The following is a 19,533-nucleotide window of genomic DNA, read 5'->3' on the forward strand; positions in this document are numbered from 1 at the left end:
TAGCACGAATCCTCCGAACAGCTTTGGGAAATTCCATTGATGACACTTGATGGGGTTGAATATATGTTATGGTGATACAGGAAACAATGAATCTAGGGAGGATGCACTGAGAGATAGCCAGCGACTGGGAGTGGATATTTACTTTGGGGGAGGGTTGTTGACGAAGTCAATGCCTTTCTCAATGTTGCCCTTGAGGCCCTTGATGGCAGCCTCCAACAGCTTCTTCTCCTGGTCGGAGACGCCCTCGAGGATGTTGACAGCCTTCTCAGCACCGTTGGCCTTTTCAATGGTGTTAGCATTGTGAACCCGAAATCAATGAGCGTCATTGAGGATCTACTTACTCCCAATTCCACGGGGACGGAGAAGAACTCAACGCCAGTCTCCTTGGCAATAGCATCACCGCCAGGGACACCAGGCAGGTAGACGTAAGTAGGCTCTAGGATGTTCTTCTCGCCCTTCTGAGCCTTAATGACACTCTCGGCAAATCTACAAAAACCGTTAGCGAACAGCTCATCATTGACTGGAAAGCTGGGTGTCGCACCTGAAACCAGCATAGGCCATGGAGAGGGTGGCAGAACCAGCACCATCCTTGGCCTTCACGACCTCGTCACCGCCAAACTGGACACCTTGTTCATAGTCAGCTAAATGAATTCTGGAACCTCGCCTTTCAGGTGCACTTACGGTTCACCAGAGCATCGTACTTGTCTGCAGGGATCTGGAAAGAAGGCTTGGCCTTGCTGAAAAGAGGGACAATGGTCTCTCCGGAGTGTCCACCGACAACGGGGATGAAAGTCTGGGATGGGTCTGCCTGACCACTGTACTCCTGAACGAAAGTCTCGGCACGAACAACATCCAGGGTAGTAACACCAAAGAGGCGCTTGGGGTCAAAGACGCCCGCCTTCTTCAGGACCTCTGCGGCAATGGGGACGGTGGAGTTGACAGGGTTGGAAATGATGAGGATGAAGGCCTTGGGAGCAAAGTCTGCGATGCCCTTGACCAGGGTCTGGACAATGCCAGCGTTGACCTTGAAGAGGTCATCACGGGTCATACCCGGCTTTCCTGTACGGAGAAATCAGTCAGAGCTCGAGCTGATACATATACAGCGTCCAATGGAGGGAGACTAACGGGGAATGCCGGCTGGGATGACGACAATATCAGCGCCAGTAAGGGCATTCTTGAGGCCATCATCCTTTGGCAGGAAACCAGAAACCTTCTGTTCAGATGTGAGCGCCATGAGCAAGCAGAAGGAGTGGTGAAGGAATACGTACGGCTCTGGAGGAGATATGAGAGAGATCTGCGGCAACACCAGGAGTGTTCACCACATCGTAAAGACCGAGCTCATCGACCAGAGGGCTGGCTTTCAGGAGCAGAGAAAGAGGCTGTCACGGCGCAAGGTCAATCAGCGGATTATTCAAGAGATTGACAACGGTATAGAGGATCGATTCCTACCTGGCCGATACCACCAGCAGCTCCGAGAACGACTGCGAGTTTGTTATGTTAGCAGCTGCATGGCTACTACAAACTCAGAGAGGGAAAAACCAACCTGCTTTAACCATGATGAAGGAGTCTGAAGGGTTCGTTTATAATCTGGTTGTACGGGTTGGATGTCAGTAGAGGAAGCAGGAGGAAATGATGGATGACAGCAATGTTGACGGGAAACCCGAGGAGCTCGAAAAAGGCGGGGTGGGAGGAGGAGAGGAGGGGCACTGCGGCCAGGGACCAAGGGAGGAAGGCACGCGGCTGATCGGATACGTAGACTAAACGCCGCAACAGAGGACGTACCAAGAGGACAGGCAGCAATTGGGATGGTTAATTATGTCGTGTTGGCTTCTGCTTGACTGCCAACCTTAAATCTGACTTAATATGGTGGGAGGGGACTACGAGTATATATATACCTATATATATATATATATGCATTATTTCCAGGACAAAGGGAAGGCGATCGGGAACGGACAACGTGTGGGGTTGACGGGTGCGGGCGAACGCTCGCTGGACCATACCAATGGTAGATACAGCACAGAGGCAATTGTTACGAGCTTTCATGGAGGCTTGTGTCATCGCGGTCTTGGACCTCTCGCCAATAACGAGGCTGACTCTCTTTCATGACCCATCCTGTCATCGGGTAAAGGCGGATGAGGTTGGCAGTCTACGGGAATGGCACGGAAGAGAGCTTACTAGGGGATTCACAGATATTGGCAAGTCCCGAGGCAGATCAACTCCGTCCATGGCAAGCCGGATGGAGCTCCCGACCTCGGCCAAATACATATGTAATACCATGCTTCAACGGTTGGCCTATTTTCCGTGACGGAAGAACAAAAAAGAAGACACTGGATTTTCGCCCAGACACCGACAATGAGGACCCAACAGGACAATATCTAAGTCACACTGAGACTAGATTCAAGGCATGTCTTGTCGCCTTTCGTTCCATTACACCACCCCTAGAGGGACGTGACCCAGTAACAGCCAGCCTGGTGACTTCCCTGAATATGCCACCCTTCCGCTGGATTTTTTCCTTTTCTCGGATTGTTTTGACGGTCGGTTGAAAATGTGTTTACGCAGACTCCTTCTCGGCGGCTCTGGCCTTGGCTCCCCGGACCTTGGAAGGAGGAGACACCTTCTTGGTGCGCTGGGAGCGACGGATGGCGCTGACACGGGCAACAGCCTCCTCGCGGAGGTCAGCACGGTAGCCGTTCTTGGCAGTGTTGTTGGCGACACCCTTGTAGATCCTAGAAAGAGAGGTATCAGCACTGCCCGCAGCGATGCTGATGGCATGTGTCCTGAGACACCGCACTTACTTGCGGTTGGAGGCGTTAGGGCCCCAAGTGACGGTGTTGATGCTCTGAGCAGGTTGCTGGGGCTTGCCAGAAGTCTTGGAGATGAAGACAACGCCGCCCTTCTCGGTGGGCTGGACACCAACAGCCTATAAAAGAGGTGTAAGTACCCGTATCGTAGGGATTCATAGCTCCAATGTCGGAGGCACGGGCCATACCTTGTTGTTGGAATAACCAGCGTACTAAAATGATGACGAGTTAGCGCTCCAATACTTCGTGATGCCGGAATTCTGGTTTATACCTATCAGGTACATACCTTGAAGGAGTTCTTGTTGATCAGGTTCAGAGGGTCACGAGAGAACTGGACACCACCGGCGCTGGGGCGCTTGACCAGAAAAGCATTCTGGTTGCCTGTACATCCAATGTCGAATTAGTCCTATCTCCTATCCCAATGTAACTGCCGGAACAGGGCGTCCTGGAAAAAAGTGTCGGCACATGCATAACTGCGGAGGCGCAACATTTATCCCGGGTCTCTCAAATAAAGGTGGAACGTACGGGTGATCTGCCAGATCAGGTCGTTGGAGACGTTGGATCTCTCGGTGGCCATTTTGACGGTCGGGATTGTCCTGGTGATGGAAAGGGGACAATAAGGGCGATTAATGTCGTTCTTTCTTGTATCCTTCGACGAGATAATTGTGTGCGCCGGCGCCCAGAACAATAACGGTAACTAACTGGGGCCGCTGCGAGCCCTGTCCAGCTCGCTAATTTAGCCCCTTTTAGTCTAGTGCAACAAGGCATTTACTCATGCCTGAAATTGCAGGCTTCAAGGCCGTGCTCGGAAGTCGGCGGCGTGATCACGAGTAATAATACGACGACGTTGCCTGCTTTTGTATCAGCTCAAACCACCGGCCTCTCTTCCCTAAATACCCCAAGAGCTTATCATGGCAATCGTCCATCTGCACCGCCAGATGCAGATTGTGTATCGTATCACAGCATAGGATATCTGGCATACTCCGCCGCTGTCTGACCTCATTCGCTTGAGATACCTAACTAGTCACGTCACATCTCTCGATTCCTCATTTCCTCACTCTCGTTTTACCCAGCCATCTTACACTATGGGCTACTATTTACTCTATACCCTGACTCTGTCCGTTCTGGTCTTTGGGACTGGTAAGCTTTCTTTCGGCTCTCCGAAGTACGCGTATCTGATGGTGGTCCGAGCTGACGGTTCAAATAGCGCTTTATCTTACTCGGTCCCGATGGATGCCGCTGATTCCAATACCTGATTATCTATACGACCGTCTGCCTGACAGCTTTACCGCTGATATTGAAGCTGGATTTACATCAACCGATTTCGACCTATCTGCCAACGTCGCGGAAGGCGACTCTAGAGCGGGGCTAGACCGGAAGGCGAAACGCGAGATTCGAAGATTGATGAGGAGCAGGCGCGTCAATTTCGACGAGGCTCGTCGGTTATATACAGAGCAGCGATTTGCGAAGAACAACATCGGACCCGATGGTCGGCCCAGGGATCCTAAATTCGTCTCGTTCTCATGATTCGCGAACTTTATGCACAATGCATCTCACATATGGCCTGTTCTGAGCAGACTGTATCCGCGTGACACTGCAATGATATGACCCAAATACCCTTTGGCCTTGGAGACAGAGCGCCTGGGATCCGGTGTCATCCCTCTGACGGCTAAAGCCCTTGACCTGCGGAACTATCAAAAAAATCCCCAGTGCATGACGCATCTTTCCCTTTTTCTTATCTTCCTTCTAAGTTCCCCTTAACAAACAATTCAGTACCCAACGATTCGTACACATTCCGGGCTGCGTCTTTCCACTGCTGTTCCATGCACTCGTTCCACCATTTCAGTCACATGTACTAATCATCGCGTCTGGTTAAAGAGCGAAATAGAAGGTCTTTTCAAGCGCTGATATCCACTGCTGAGTAAACCCCTGTGCGCGGGTTTCTGGGATCAAGAAGATCACCTATCCGACGCGGGGTGAAGAAATTGGCGCAAACCCTTTTTCTGAAGGTAATTGATTTAGCCTCTGCAAGATAGGCAGCTAATTCAGCGACCTCGGCCGTATCCTGGTTGTTGGAAACCGGGTGGTAATGGTGGAGGGTGTCCATGAGCGCCCATTTGCGGTGGGAATCCAGCAGGGCTGCCAAATCCAGGAGGTGGTATAGCCCCCTGGGGTGGAAACCCAGGCTGCTGACCAGCGTTATTGAAGCCGGGAGGTACAAATGCCTGTGGTCCTCCATAACCCGCCCGTGAGGGAGGTGGTCGTGCCGGGAGACCGGGAGGCAAAGCAGCAAGTGGCTGGGGAGGATGTATGGGCTTTTGTTGCTGCGCAGGCATTACGTTCTGGTAGCCAGCATTTGTAGGGGCGCCTCTTCCGACGCCAAAATCGGGGGTTGCACCGTTCGGGGGGCGAGCACCGTCGCTGTTAATTGTACCTGCTGGTATCATAGGAGCCCCTCCACCCACTACCTGTGGGGGAACTGGCTGAATCTGAGGCTGAACGTTATGTTTCCGTGCTTGTGCAGCGAGCATACGCTCTGCTTGATCACCGTGTCGTTCGCCCTTGCCATCTTTCTTATATGCGTACTGAACCGAAACCTCCTTGTTCATCAAATATTGACCGTTCATGTTGGCTATCGCTGCATCGGAGGCCTCGAAATCAGCGAATGATACAAAACCATAACCCTTCGATAGGTTGGCTTCATCGCGAGCGATCTATTGGAAGTTAGCGCATATTCCAGTAATTTTGCAATTAAGTGCGTGAATATTTACTTTTGGTATTGAGATAAGTGTCCCAAAGCGGCTGAAAGTATCGTAGAGCACTTGCTCCGTGACCATCGGAGCCAAGTTGCCAACGAACAGTTCCGCGCCGACCTCGACCGTCTTCTGTTTGTCTGCAGATGCTTTATTCACTCGTATAGGCTTGCCGTACAGGCGGACTCCATTCATTATCCGCGCAGCATATTCTGCATCTTCCTCACTGATAAACTCGACAAATCCGTAGCCCTGGTGCGTTTGGGTGACTCGATCTTTGGGAAGATGAACGTTAACAATGCGACCAGCCTGTAACATCAACTCCCATACGAGACTGTCTGTGACCCGTTCATCCAGATTTCCGATGTACACAGTCGCTTCCTTGTCCTGTTCCCTATTGAATTATCAGCGCTGCCCAAGGACCAGTGTCTTTCTAGTTGGCTTTGAGAATTAAGAGGTGATCGTACCAGTGCCTTCCGCCCGACATGGCGACGATTCAATTGGCACCCTGCCTGAGGTTAACCACACAGACGAGAGAACTCCAAACGTATAAGCACGCGATAGCAGGAAAAAGGTAGCTGTGATTGTGCTGCAGTAAGCTGGTGAACGTGGGGATACCTGCAGAGTGAAAGTTGCAATGCGGGTTGGGAGCTCGGGGCGATCGTTGGTTAAGTGACGGAAGCTTATCCTTGCCTGTGCCTTGCGGCTCTAAAGAAATTTCGGCTCGGCGACTCGACGTATCTTGCTTTTAACTGCGGTCTCCGTCACTACAACTCATCCACATCACCTTTACCCGACGTCTTTTCACGCCATCATAATTCGCTTTTGTTTCTTATAGTCTAGTTCCCTTCCTGAACACTCAAATTTGACCCGCCGTGTTTCTTTTTCGTTCACCAAAACACATTGCCCAAGATGGTTCAGTTCTCAGAGGAAACCAAGGTCAGTGATGCTGTTTATATTCTCGCGAAGGCAAAGTACACTGACTCAAGGGTTTAGGAGCGCATCTCGAAGATCATTGACGTCTCTCGAGTCGCTATCCATTAGTGAGGCTCACAGCAATTCAGGTTTTATGGAAACGTGGACTGACAGACGACCGTGTCTATAGCGGATACCTGCCTCTGATCATGTATCTCGGTATGCTACCTCCTCTGCTATTTCTGAATTTCTTCTCCGCCCTTCATTGTGCCATTACTGACATAGCACAGGCTACACCTACAGCGAGCCCCGACCATCGCTCTTCAAGTACCTATCCCTCCCGTTCACACTCGAGGTCAGCAGCACCTAACCTTCCATCAACAGGCTCTTCTCGCCGCTCGCATAAGATCCGACATGTAAGATAAGGATATGTTGTAATGATTGTCAACCGGGAGCCAGCGGCTTTATAGTGGCAATATGATCGACCTTTGAACTGGAATCTCTCTTCTCAAATGCCGCGTGTTCAGTGGAGGCAATTTCTATGTCTAGGCCACCCCAGCATATGGCTAATTATTTGTACTTTTATCTCATACGAAGCTCTTTCTTTTTTGGTGTCGTTGGTGCTTCGACATGATTTTATCTCCGTACGCGCCCGGCCTACCCAACCACTTCGGGCGCGCGGAAAACAAAATGGAATATATGCACAAGTATCCACTGGAATATATATAATGTTAAAGCTCTAAATAATCCCCTGGATGATTTGTGGGGGCTGAGTCAGTTGCGCTCGTAAACTCCTCTGCCGGCTGGTCCGGGGCTGCGTCAATCTGGAAGCTACTTAACTAAGTAAATGAACTTGAGCTAGTTACTTGCGTAATAACCTTTTTAAGCTTCTACGCGCCCAGATACCTATAGACGTCCCCAGTCGCAAACTTCTTCCACCCCGTTTCAGCAGCACCATCAGCTGAAACTACATGACCATCAAAAACGTGTCATCAAGTCCATGACCGATAAAAATGCATTTTCGCCATCCGTGGTTGAGGCTATAGCGGGGTTTACAGCAGGGGTGATCTCGACCCTTTGCTTCCATCCTCTCGATTTGATCAAGACTCGACTTCAAGGTATGGCATACCATATTCTTACCAATGCACACAATTACCATCTTCGAACAATAATCGCAACGAGAAGAGAACAACTGAACTAACCAGCGTTATTGCAAAACTTCTAGTGGATCGGCAATCGTCGTCTCGAATCGGCAATTCTCTGAGGGTGATCTCATGGATATATCAGAATGAAGGCGGTATTCCTGCCTTCTATCGGGGCCTCAGTCCCAATATTATAGGCAATTCGACCAGTTGGGCGTTCTATTTCCTCTCGTACGGCAAGGTCAAACAGGTGATGCAGACGCTGCGCGATAATGAACAGGATGTCCTCGGCTATTCGGATTATTTCATTGCGTCAGGAACAGCTGGTTAGTTTTGACCGTCGAGGGGGAAATCACCCCAAGGATACCTGAGAGAAATTTGTTAATAGACTTCTTCAGGTCTCTTAACTGCCGTTATTACAAATCCTATATGGGTCATAAAGACGCGCATGTTGTCGACCGGCTCGCATATTCCCGGAGCATATAAGTCTTTTGCATCCGGAGCGAAGGAGATATTACGTACGGAAGGAATTGCGGGTTTCTACCGTGGTTTACTTCCTGCTCTTTTTGGCGTTAGCCATGGGGCGCTGCAGTTTATGGCTTACGAGAAGTTAAAACTGTACCGCCTTGAGACAATATCTCAAAGTACCATAACCACCACCGCAGGATCGGGCGGTATGGCCCAAGGCCTCAGCAATACCGACCTCCTCCTTGTCTCGAGTCTGTCGAAGATATTTGCTGGATGCATTACCTACCCATACCAGGTTCTGCGGGCTCGGTTACAGACTTACGATGCGGCCCTCATGTATCGAGGCGTTGCGGATGCTACCGTGCAGATATGGCGCAGAGAAGGCATCAAAGGGTATTATAAGGGACTCGGTCCTAATCTACTGAGAGTCCTTCCCAGCACGTGGATGACATTCCTTGTATATGAAAACACCAAAGCTTACCTAACGGGTTAACAGTGAATAAAAAGACTACATGCCTACTATACAGCCAGGGACTCAGCCAGAAGAGTAGCCATATCTTACTCCTGGGTGTCCAAGAACAAGGACACTGGTTCATAATGCGCTTCTTGGACGGGTACTCTAGTCATCGTTTAGATGCCTTTTGACAGTTGGGCGCGTCAACCTAGAACCCGACAATGAGTGCTACTCGTATGTAGTCTTTCGATGAAGAATTTGCCTTCCCGTTATCCGTTGCCTTCTGCCCAAATATCAAAGTAATCCGCCAGCACCAGATATGTAGCCAGAGGGATGGTTTGAGAGCTACCCCTGTATGCACGAAATTCCTATCTTCACGCCGTGACCGAAAAGCTGTCTTATGGGGGCAATTATCGTTAGGGACAGAGATATATGCATACGTTGAGCTCCGCAGCAGTGCTGCACTTCCCTGATCTCACAATCATCAAGATTTAAGCCAGAAGCCAAAAGAAGATCATCGGCAAGGACTCGAAAATGGACGTAACTCTGAAGCTGGAGCCAGTCTTTATGTGAGATATATATATCTAGTTAATGAGAATCCATATTCACACCTCTAGGGACAACACAACCCCCGTCGATCCCTCTCCGGTCAGAAAGCGACTCCGCTGGGCCTTTGATCAGGCCATACCGGATCGTATTTGCACATCGTCGTCGCTACTGAATCCTTCATGCGAGGATAGCTCGAACCTATGGTGATGTATGCTGCTGTCGTCGTGACTGATACTTGCCCTCCTGAGCCTGTGTTCCCCATCCACCGGTGAACTTGATTTGGTACCGGAGGAAGAAGAGATCCGACGATCCTTGCCTCTGCCTTTGATACCTTTGTTGCTGTTCTTGTAGAGCTCCGCGAAGTGTTCCCAGAGCTCTCGATCCTTGGGAGTCATCGGGTCCCCTTCACTCATGGAGGAGAATTTTATCGTGAGGTTCCGTATTGTCGCTGCATGGAACTTGTTCTGGTGCGACTGTTGTTGTTCTATAAGCGAATGCTAAATGGTATGGGGAGATGCAGAAGATCCAAACCTTGAGGTTTCCAAGCTGTGTAAACTGCTTTCCGCAATCATCCAGGCGGCAGGTGAAGGGCTTCGCCTGTTCGTGTGTGATTTTATGAGCACGCACATTACCCCGTTGAGCGAATCGCTTCTGGCAGATATCGCAGGAGTAGGGCTTTTCGCCGGTGTGTCGTCTTTCATGGGTCTGCATGATGGAATATCGACGTTAGATCCTTTGACTTGATACTTTCCAAGAGCCACATCACACATACCTTGAGATTTCCTAGCTGCGAGAAGCGTTGGCCGCAAGACGGTTCCTTGCATACCTGTGTGATGAATCCAGATTGTGTGAGTAATTTCATCTTTTATGTTTAGCAGACATACGTCTTCACTCACAAATGGTTTGTCGCCAGTATGAGCTCGCATATGTATATCAAGATGAGTCTTCTGCGAGAAGCTCTTTTTGCAATGGGGCAAGGTGCATTCATACTTGCGTTTTGACTTCTGATTAGTCGGTTTCGAAGTAACTGGGCCTTCCAGCTGTTGGTTCGAATACGGCGGCGTGTAAGTGGCATTTCCAGCGTGAGATAGCTCTTGAAACGATGGCAGTTGGTGAGAGGGCTGATGAGATCCGGCTGGAACGGACTTGGATTGTATCGCTTTCATCAGCATATCGACCTCTGTCGAAAACGCCGGCTCAGTGGCCTTACTTTGCTTTCCCTCATTCGATGTAGGTCCAAAAGCAAGAGTATCCAGTCGAAGGTCGGGGACCTGGTCGGGTCTGAAGGATGATCCCCTGGATTCCCCCGGGAGAATGTTCCTTCCATGACGGATATTCGGGGGCGAATGTGGGTGAGGAGGCTGTGATCTGGGCCCAAACAGCTGTTGGTAATGTCCTGGAAGGGTGTTAAGGATGTTGTGTCCGTATCCATAGGGCGAATGACACGGAGACGCATATGTGACTGGGGAACTGGAATAGAAAGGAAGAGCATGGTCCATGTTTGAAACCATTAGACGCCGGCTCGACAGACCCCCAATATTGTGAGCAGAAAGATCGTATGGAAGGGGAACTCCTGTCTCCATTTTTGGTAGCAGAGAGGGCAGAGCCGCTCGCAACGCTGGCAGGTGTAACGCTTTCCCCAACCAGATCAACGTCGAAAATCAGCCACACCACAAAAGCAGGGTGAAACGAAAAAATACGGCAGGTGATATTTGAGGAAGGTAGGGGAATATGTTTGTGGTCTTCTGTGTCTTTCTCTCCTTTCAGTGGAAACTGAGTGAGGATGAAGAGCGTTCTCAACACACGGAACAGCCACTCCTGAGGACTCTCGAAGACCACAGCGGTGCTTTCCAGTTGCAAATAGCAGTTGCCTCAGATCACACAAGAGAACCTGCTGAGATTTGAGTCCGTGATACCTTGGGAGGGTCGACTTCTCGATGACAGTGTAAGCGCGTATCTGAAGTCCACGGTGGAGATCTACAACTAGATATAGGGAACCAGCGGGCCCCGACAGCGGCAGTCAACAAGTGGGTAGGGGACTACATGGCGGACCAGGCATCTGGGACTCATTAGACAGGTTGGGGCGGTTCGGCATCTCCACAGGCCATCTGTTTTGTCGATGTACATGTATGTATGTACATACATACATACCGAGCGGACCCCAGGGTCTGCGACGGACCGGCATAGGGCAGGAAACAGCCAAGAGCTCATTAAAACGGCGGGTGCCCAAGCAGGTGGACTTCCTAGCGTGCAGATAAGCCGCTTAAGGAACGCCGGCAGACAGGACAAGTGGGTGATTTGCATCGGACCGGGCTGCCATCTCTAGATACAGTGGCTATAACACTGCGTGGAGCGAGCGTTTCTTGGAATGCCAGGCCAATCGCGGAAGACCAGGCTGTTCCCGCTCCTGGAAGTCCAGCCGGGCAGCCAACGCCATGGGATAATCCGTGCAGCATCAAATGAGACTAAGAGGCGTTCTCACCTGTTGTTCGCGCCGGGAGCCTAGGGCACGTCAGCTACTGGCCTTGTCCGGTTTGGGGGCAGCTGGAGAACGAGTCTTTCTTCCATCAGGTCCAAGGAACGAAACCGCAGGCAAAGATGGCGCCCAGGCTATTAGCTCGTTCTCGTGGGGTCCTTCCCTCGGATCGTTGGAGATCAGAGAAGAGAAGCTAAGCTGGAAGGTTTCGACGAAACAAGCTAAAGGATCTCTTCTACGATGTACGGAGTACAGTATATTCAAGGAACGTTCGCTGACTGTGTTACAGGCCCACCATAACATGCTTATCATCAGCGGGCAGCATCGAGATGGCCGAGAGGAATGGAATATTCTATGAATAATAGCAACAGCCAATAGCCAATAGTCCGTTATACAGCACACAAGACCATTCATCGATATGTCTCCGATGTTGAATACAGACTCATATATCTCACACATCTCAGAGCAATAGAATGTCTCGAGTCATCCACCCACTGGACGGATTGGTCTCCTACCATCGCTTCCGCGAGCCATCTAAACTTGGAAGAGCAAGCAATGAACCATTGTTTGGACTCCAACGAAGATCGCTTAGAATGAGAATGACACAGTCGGAAGTCCGATACGCTGCGGTAGGCCCACCGTGTGAGGCGGAAGGAGGTCGAGAAGATTCCTGTCCTGACAGTCGAATCTTCAGACTGGCCGTCTCAGATCATGACAGCGCGAACCAAGCATGGCTGGCGGGGAAGAAACATGCCCACTGTAGGGACTTCCATGATCGACAGGCAGGCGAGCGCCTGCTCAGACGCTAAGGACGGTAAGCGTGGGCGTTCGACTTATGATCTCGCGAGAAAAGAGGGTTACGGACCGCAGTTAGCGCTGCTGATAACTACTGGTTCTCTACCCAGACGGAAATGCCGACGATGCATAGATAGATTCTCTGCTCTAGTTTAAGATCCCCTAAGGTCGGGAAGCGCGGAGGCATGATGATGGAGCAACACTCTGAGTCTGACCTAACTTAGCGGGAAAGGCAAGGATAGTCATAGCTAATCTACCAGCCATGAACATGCGGTACTGTGGGCAAAGACTTACAGCGGCCAACTTGGGGGCTGGAAGACGGTAAAGAGTGGCAGGGGGGCAGACAATTTCAGGAGGTTTGCGGGCTTGCTTGGACAATGAGAATGAGACGGTGAGAAAATGGTCGATGTCAGATCACAGGCAGTGGATCCTGCTGCTGCAACACCTTCGAGATCTTCCCCCCTCTCCCACGCATGACAAAGAGGCAGCAGCCGTCAAGGCTGCGGATTTGCAGTCACGTATTATATTGTTGCGTTTCATTCTCATGGAAGAGTGTCGCTGATTAGACGGACCAGGACTTTTCGACATCATGGCGCATACAGTGCGGGTGAAGAGAGGATAGACTATGGCAACTATTATGCCCTGATGACTCCTCTTCATCTGATGTGATATCCATGTACGGAGTAGTAGCCCTCTACACTCCCTTGCTCCGGATTCTGTTACTGACACAGAGCACTAGTGAACTAAGTTAGCTAACGTTAGCACGATGGGATGTTGTCATCCGGTCCCTGTAACTCGGGCCTCGTATGTTCCTGCAGCCATGCAGGTCGTCTTGCGATAGAGCCGCCAGGAGCTCTGAAGCGCCACGGCTCCAACCGAGCGAGGGCCGTTCTGTAGAGAGCGTCGAGTACTCGCTACATTGAGTAAAAAAACAGAGAAGGCTGTGTGCCGCTCGTGCGAGACACGTTCTAACCGCCGGGCGATTGTTCCACCATCACCACCACCATCACGCTTTCCAACTCGTTTCTGGCAGTTCTCAATTCGACTCCATCCGGGTCACACGAGAACTGGTTCTCGCTGGCAGCAGGACGAGATTGACCGCCGAACCGCAATCTCAGATCTTGCAGATCGATCGCTACGAGCAACCTTATGATAGAACTACTTCAAAGCATCAAGGTCTCGTATTTACGCTAGGGAAGACGCAGGCGGGTCCGTGGGGGATGCTGCGGTGTGAGAAGAAGAATGGACTCTGCGGTTTGGGGAACTTGTCGTCGCCACGTCGCCGTTCTGCGGGCTTGAGAAAATAATCCTTAGCCGCCAATGGCACCAGAAAATTCGAGGCCGAAAACCCATCATTGGAGGAAAATCGCCCTTGCACCAGGTGACCCCCCGACGACAGTGCTAAAACAGAGGCTCTTCAGCCACACCCGGACCATGTATTAGAATGATATTCACCAAGATCCAGCTAAAGATGAAACGCATCTGAACTACTTCGTCACAGTGCTTTTTTCTTTCTTTTCTTTTTCTGAGAGGCATTTCTCCACGAAGTTAAATGGAATTACAGCCGAGCTTCTTCCTCGCCGACTGACCCAGCCGTTCCCCAGTCCGAACATGTTGATACGAGAATATCATCCGGGCGGTTTAAGTAGTGGGTTCTAGCATGCTTCTAACTTCGGAGTCTGAGTCGACTCCGACCTTAGAGTGAAGAGACTATTTCACAACCCCTGTTGGAACATTCGCCGACAAAAAATCACCATTGGTTAACAGAGTCGCACCTCGCGAAACTCCATCCACGGATATGACATGGATAAAATTGTGAACTTTCTCTCTTTTCCTTATTTATCCGTTTCGCGGATATGCCCGCCTTGCCCTGGCCACGCTGGCGTCGATCCTATTCGTATCCCTATAACCGCTCTCCTGGCGCGGTTCCTCGAAAATAAAGAAGACAGAAGAAAAGGTTCTCTTGACATCATATCAGAAACGCAAAGATGCCCTGACGGGTTACCGGAAGACGGAAAGAACTCCGATAATCGGGGTGACATGCTCAGTATGGTACTCAGTACTTACCAGACGACCTTGATTGACATTATTATACTCTAGTGTATGGCAGAGTACACCTAACTGCCTTATATCTGATTGGACATTTATTCTCTTTGCCCCTGCATAACGTTCACATGATCCGCCACAGTTTTTTTTTTTCTTAATTTAATTTATTTTACCGCCTCTCAGCCCAGATTGCAAGGTTAACTGAACAGAACATGTCTCACTAGCGTGGTAGTCACCCAGACTAGATAGAATAATACTATCATAATACACGAAATATCAACATGTTACCCTAGCACTTATTTAACCAGGATCGAATTAGAAATTAGTTAGTTAACTGTAACTATGTAGTACTTAGTTAGTCAGTTGCCTAACTTATTATTATTAGTTATTATTATAGCCCTTGAATAATAAATATAAGACCAAGAGCTTCGGCTTCTTTTCCCGCAGGAACGCTTACATGAAATGCATAGTATAACGCTATTATTATTATTAGTTATTATTATCACTTACTGACTAACTAGGCAACTAGCTTGAAAAATGATAATATCTTATCAATCTATTTATCCTAGGCAGGTAGAGACACTAGTTAGTTAGGTGTTATCCTGAATGACTAATTCGGATATCATTGAAAATCAGTAGCTATGTGTATACAAAAGTTATTACTTCCCAGGACCATCCTACCAAATCTACATGAAGGTACCATGGAATAATCAGCCAGAGTGAAGAATACACAATGGACTTACTGTACTAAGTACGGCTTTTACTCCCATTAGTGGTCTCATCAAGCGCCAGGTACCGCATGTTAGGGACAAGAGCAAGAAATACAAGTTCGTAAAGAAAAAGCCAGAGTTATTCAGAAAAAGTCATACGGAATTCATACGGATTGCTCTTCCCTCTTTTTTGAAGATACCAAGTATTGAAGACAAGCCAGTTCGTAGGATGACTCCAGAGGAGCAACGGACGAGACAAGCTAGAACCAGACCAACCAAGAAGGGCGGCAAAGGCGGACCATTTAAATCGAACATCAACATCATTCCCAGCTTAATCGCCCACTCTCCTTTTGTTGCCCACAGCTCGGTAGAGCTCCGTGAGCAAGGCTGGCCCGAAGAGAGACTACCGAAACGGGGGAGGTTGACCCTTCTCCAAATTCCCCGGACAATGAAAATGCGCGAACCCGAGCAGAATCGAAGCCAAACACTGTGAGAACACATGAAAACACACAAGGAAGAAGAGATCACAGTTGCGCCGCCGGTGTCCCCCAGATAACAAACACATCATCTATCTGCCAGTGTACGAGGAGTATCTGAAGTTGACCAGTTAGCACGGATCATTCCGATTGTACAGGGGATTCGTTTAAGTGTCAGTCTTACGACGGAGGTGCAAGGTATACTAACCTCCAAATCCTTGCACGCATGTCACCACTTCCGGTCGCAAAGAGGTTGTTCGTGGGGCTAGGTGCCACGGAGATCACTGCGCAAAGTGTCAGTTGAGAAGTCTGGTGCAAGAGATGAATGGAAACCCACCAGAGTTCTTGTGACCCTGAAGCATCATCTGGGCTGCTCCGGTTATGGGATCCCAGAACTGGACTCCGCGGTCCTTCGATCCACTCATGACCCAGTGTCCGTCGGGGGTCAGGCAGACACTCAGAACAAAGTCCTGAAAAGCACATGTCAGCATCGTCGCTTCAAACAAACCACTACCGGCCTCAATGAAGCATATCACCCACCTTGTGTCCCTCGAAAGTGCGGACGCATTTGCCGCCCTTGACGCCGCTTCCCGGCAGAAGACCCCGGGGCGCGGTGAGTTCCCACATCTTGATGGTCTTGTCCAAACTACCCGAGACAAGGTCACGGCCGTTGGGTGCGAACGCGACCGAGTAGACACTGTCCTTGTGTCCGTCGGGGCTCTCGAGACGCTCCACCAGGTATCCTGTCGTCGTGTCCCAGACACGAACGCTCTTGTCGAGAGAGCCGGCCGCAACGTAGTGACCGTCGGGAGACATGGCCACAGTGGTAACACCATCCTCAATGCTCAAGGTGTACACAAGCTTGCCGTCCAAAACATCCCAAAGGCGCACAGTCTTGTCACCACTTCCGGAAGCGATGTAGCGGCCGTTACCAGCAAAGTCAAGGGAGTAGATGTCTTGCTCATGTCCGGAAAAGATGTGCTTAATAGAACGAGTGGCAATATCCCAAACCTGTCAGAACAAGAAAAAAAACCCAAGTTAGCAGACTGGCAACAAACAGACAACACTAATTGCAATCAACTTGATGGCATATCCTACCCGAATCTGCTTATCCTCGGCACCAGTGGCCAGGTACTTTCCATCCGGACTGAAGCAAACGCTACGGATGTAAAGGTCACCGTCCTTATCTACGCTTTCATCCTGCAGAGTCGCAACATTCTGGCCGGTGGTAACATCGAAGATCTGAGCCGAACGGTTGCATCCGGTCGCAACGTACTTGCCATCGCGGCTGAATCTCACGCAGCAGACGACGCTGTCATGGACAAGATGGTGCACCAGCTCGACGTCCAGAACTCTCTGCACCTCCGGGTTGAAAACCGCATACCAGTCGGGACCCTCCCTCTTCTGCGACGCAGGCAAGTCGTCAGGGTTCCAGTTGGCGAGACAGTTTCCGGGACGCTCCCGCACGAGAGCCTGACTGGGAGGCGTCGGACGAGGGATCTGAGGCGAAGCTCTAGGATCGGAATAAGCGAGCTGGTGGCTCTGCTGGGGAGTTGCGGGACCTGGAGGGCGTGCTCCTCGCTTTCCGGGACCGGGGGAAGCGGTTGGTGGGGGAGGAGGACCGTAACCTGAAACAAACGACACCGACACCTGTCAGCCACGCAAAGAATCGATCACACACCCAATTGCAACATACCGTTCACAGCAGCACCGGGCTGGTATCCCCCAAAAGAGCTCTGCGGTGGCTGGGGCGGTCCTGGCTGGGCCCCGGGGGCAGGCTGTTGAAGGGTATGCTGGGGCGGCTGCTGATCCTGGGGAGGGGGAGGGGCAAGACCGGGACCACTACCTCCTTGGTTGGCCATGATGCCGCCAAACAGATTACTAGGACCGTGGCCCAAGGCGGGCGGTGGTGCCTGAGAAGGGCCCGCGTGCGGTGGAGGGCCTCCAACATGAGAGGGCACTGTCTGAACACCGCGCGATTCCAGCTCATGTCGCAGAACTCGAATTTCGGCCTCGTAGCTGTAGTTGGGGGAGGGCGATGGTTAGCAACGAGCTTAGCGCGTGGAAGGAGACGAGGTGACATACTCTGCCTTCATCTTGAGTTGGGCCTGTTCTAGCTGATAGACCTTGGATCTGATCATCTCCATCTCCTGAAGCTGTCCGGTCACTATAACGAGACGTCAGTCACTGGAAAAAAAAAGATCCTCTGTCACGCGTCGAACCCATGGAGCTCGTGCGCGTACGATCTCATGGGAGCCGTCGCGCGGGGCAATCGGTGGTCTATGGGGCAAAAGGTGAGAGGCAAACGAAGGGCAGATGCGTACATTGATGCTCGAACTCTCCTGTGCTTCTCGATTGGTTTTCGAACTCCTGGCGCAGCTGGTCCAACAGCTCCGTGAGGCGGCTGTTGGAGGCCGGCACCATTCCACGATGTGCGTTGTACATGGCGGCAGTCACAACAAGCAAGCTGTCAGGTTGATATTATATTATCAGGCGACACGATCTGGTATCGCCGCCGCTCGCGATGAAGTCCAGGCGAAAGGAAACCGGAAAGGGCCTGCGAGGGGATGTCAGTGCTGTCGCATTACCGCGCGGAGGGCCGGTCGGGACCAAACAGGTCGGTCGCTTCTGCGTCGATGACTGGCCAGGGAGAAACGAGAAGACGTAAACTGACCGCGAGAAGGGTTGGGCGTCAGGGCCACGATGGACCGCCCTGATGGGATGCGGCTGATGTTTTGGCGCAAGAAGCGAAAGGCGGGCGGGCAGCCGACCGTTCAGCCTCCAACGAACACCCCGTGCACCGTTCAACCGGCCCGTCCCAGTTGAAGAATTGCGGATGATGGCAGTGCAGCGCAGCGCAGCAGCTCCCAGGATCGGATTGAGGGAGAGCTGGCGGGTTGAGATAGATTGAGAAAGGGTGGGAGCTGGTAGTTGGCAGGATGAGTGGAAGGCGGGCACGACAAGATCAAGACAAGACGAAAGAGAGAAAGATGAAGAGAGCGAAGAAGTGGTTGGCGGCGGTGGTCGGGCGGTGGAGCAAGAGCCGGGGAGTTCAGTTAGTGAGTTGAGCATTTCACTAGAATCACTAAACTAACTGGTTATGGAAGAAGTAGCTGGAGAGCCAGGGGATCCATGGGTTGCTCGACACTAAGTAGTATTATTTTATATATTCAGTGCAGAATTAATTATTATTCTATCTCTCTATGGTATTATGGGTAACTAGCAACGCAGCTGCAGAGCAAGTCACAGTCACAGTTACACCTGCATGCAGGCTAATATCTTCAGGAACCACCAGTAATACTCTTAACTATAGGAATCATTTTTATCCTGAATATATTTAATTTAACCAACTAAATTATGTTCACTCCTAACTGGTTATTTATCCCAGTTATGACGCTGCTGAGATAATCAGTATCCCGCCGGACTGGGGATAGCGTCATCAGCGGACAGCCAATGAAACTCTCGGATAGACGCACAGACCATACTTCCCGTTCCGGGTTCCAGGGTCACGTGGATCGGGGATTATCTCGGATCGGAGTGACACTCAGTAGAGTTAACGAGGGACCCTCCAACACAGCGCCTGCATTCTGTAATTATCACAGATTCATGATCCAGTTGGGACAGACAGGATTACCGCCACCAGTTATGATTATGTTTCAATCCACCAGAGTCATGCTGGGAGGGAGGAGTGGACAACTGCGAATGTCACATACAACGATGGTGCTTCGGATGCCAGCCCGTATGGTTAAACAGTTCCTGTCAAAAGCATCAATATCACGAATGTGCAGGATATATATATATATTACTATTGTCCCTCCTTAATACTTAAGTTAACTATATATTCTGATCAACACAGCAGTACAATCAAGACTGTCGAATGAGACGCGGGGAATCGTCTCGGAGCCCGAGGAACGCGACATTCCGTCCACGCCAGCCGGATGGGATACG

General features: G+C 50.7%; 7 protein-coding genes across 7 annotated transcripts; 2 read left to right on the forward strand and 5 right to left on the reverse strand.

Annotated features, from left to right (window-relative positions):
* Positions 1 to 138: 138 nt before the first annotated feature.
* Positions 139 to 1,556, reverse strand: C8Q69DRAFT_446931 (malate dehydrogenase, NAD-dependent; the record flags this gene model as incomplete). Its single annotated transcript, XM_028629169.1, has 8 exons — positions 139 to 279; positions 342 to 486; positions 542 to 626; positions 682 to 1,059; positions 1,126 to 1,213; positions 1,269 to 1,379; positions 1,450 to 1,481; positions 1,544 to 1,556. 8 exons carry the CDS (start codon positions 1,554 to 1,556, stop codon positions 139 to 141), a joined length of 993 nt encoding a protein of 330 aa, XP_028482445.1.
* Positions 1,557 to 2,301: 745 nt separating this feature from the next.
* Positions 2,302 to 3,558, reverse strand: C8Q69DRAFT_70534 (ribosomal L28e protein family-domain-containing protein). Its single transcript, XM_028633948.1, has 5 exons — positions 3,327 to 3,558; positions 3,088 to 3,182; positions 2,990 to 3,013; positions 2,796 to 2,920; positions 2,302 to 2,726 (listed from the first exon to the last, which is right to left on the reverse strand). Exons 1-5 carry the CDS (start codon positions 3,376 to 3,378, stop codon positions 2,552 to 2,554), a joined length of 471 nt encoding a protein of 156 aa, XP_028482446.1. The 5' UTR covers positions 3,379 to 3,558; the 3' UTR covers positions 2,302 to 2,551.
* A 170-nt stretch (positions 3,559 to 3,728) lies between these two features.
* Positions 3,729 to 4,587, forward strand: C8Q69DRAFT_70636 (hypothetical protein). The gene is made up of 2 exons (XM_028633949.1): positions 3,729 to 3,941; positions 4,009 to 4,587. The coding sequence occupies exons 1-2, from the start codon at positions 3,887 to 3,889 to the stop codon at positions 4,326 to 4,328; spliced, it is 375 nt and encodes a 124-aa protein (XP_028482447.1). The 5' UTR covers positions 3,729 to 3,886; the 3' UTR covers positions 4,329 to 4,587.
* On the reverse strand, positions 4,588 to 6,511 carry C8Q69DRAFT_70713 (splicing factor 3b subunit 4). The gene is made up of 3 exons (XM_028633950.1): positions 6,022 to 6,511; positions 5,573 to 5,948; positions 4,588 to 5,515 (listed from the first exon to the last, which is right to left on the reverse strand). Exons 1-3 carry the CDS (start codon positions 6,039 to 6,041, stop codon positions 4,847 to 4,849), a joined length of 1,065 nt encoding a protein of 354 aa, XP_028482448.1. The 5' UTR covers positions 6,042 to 6,511; the 3' UTR covers positions 4,588 to 4,846.
* Positions 6,512 to 7,346: 835 nt separating this feature from the next.
* C8Q69DRAFT_71365 (putative mitochondrial folate carrier protein Flx1) lies at positions 7,347 to 8,867 on the forward strand. The gene is made up of 3 exons (XM_028633951.1): positions 7,347 to 7,587; positions 7,695 to 7,937; positions 8,010 to 8,867. Exons 1-3 carry the CDS (start codon positions 7,470 to 7,472, stop codon positions 8,570 to 8,572), a joined length of 924 nt encoding a protein of 307 aa, XP_028482449.1. The 5' UTR covers positions 7,347 to 7,469; the 3' UTR covers positions 8,573 to 8,867.
* A 343-nt stretch (positions 8,868 to 9,210) lies between these two features.
* C8Q69DRAFT_509386 (C2H2 transcription factor) lies at positions 9,211 to 10,665 on the reverse strand (the record flags this gene model as incomplete). The annotated part of the gene is made up of 4 exons (XM_028633087.1): positions 9,211 to 9,555; positions 9,614 to 9,787; positions 9,855 to 9,908; positions 9,979 to 10,665. The coding sequence occupies 4 exons, from the start codon at positions 10,663 to 10,665 to the stop codon at positions 9,211 to 9,213; spliced, it is 1,260 nt and encodes a 419-aa protein (XP_028482450.1).
* Positions 10,666 to 15,765: 5,100 nt separating this feature from the next.
* On the reverse strand, positions 15,766 to 18,030 carry C8Q69DRAFT_446938 (WD40-repeat-containing domain protein; the record flags this gene model as incomplete). Its single annotated transcript, XM_028629170.1, has 7 exons — positions 15,766 to 15,869; positions 15,923 to 16,055; positions 16,126 to 16,596; positions 16,684 to 17,213; positions 17,282 to 17,604; positions 17,671 to 17,752; positions 17,910 to 18,030. The coding sequence occupies 7 exons, from the start codon at positions 18,028 to 18,030 to the stop codon at positions 15,766 to 15,768; spliced, it is 1,764 nt and encodes a 587-aa protein (XP_028482451.1).
* Between the last annotated feature and the right edge of the window lie 1,503 nt (positions 18,031 to 19,533).

Source organism: Paecilomyces variotii (genome assembly GCF_004022145.1).
Source record: "Paecilomyces variotii strain CBS 101075 chromosome Unknown C8Q69scaffold_11, whole genome shotgun sequence".
Classification (NCBI taxonomy): domain Eukaryota; kingdom Fungi; phylum Ascomycota; class Eurotiomycetes; order Eurotiales; family Thermoascaceae; genus Paecilomyces; species Paecilomyces variotii.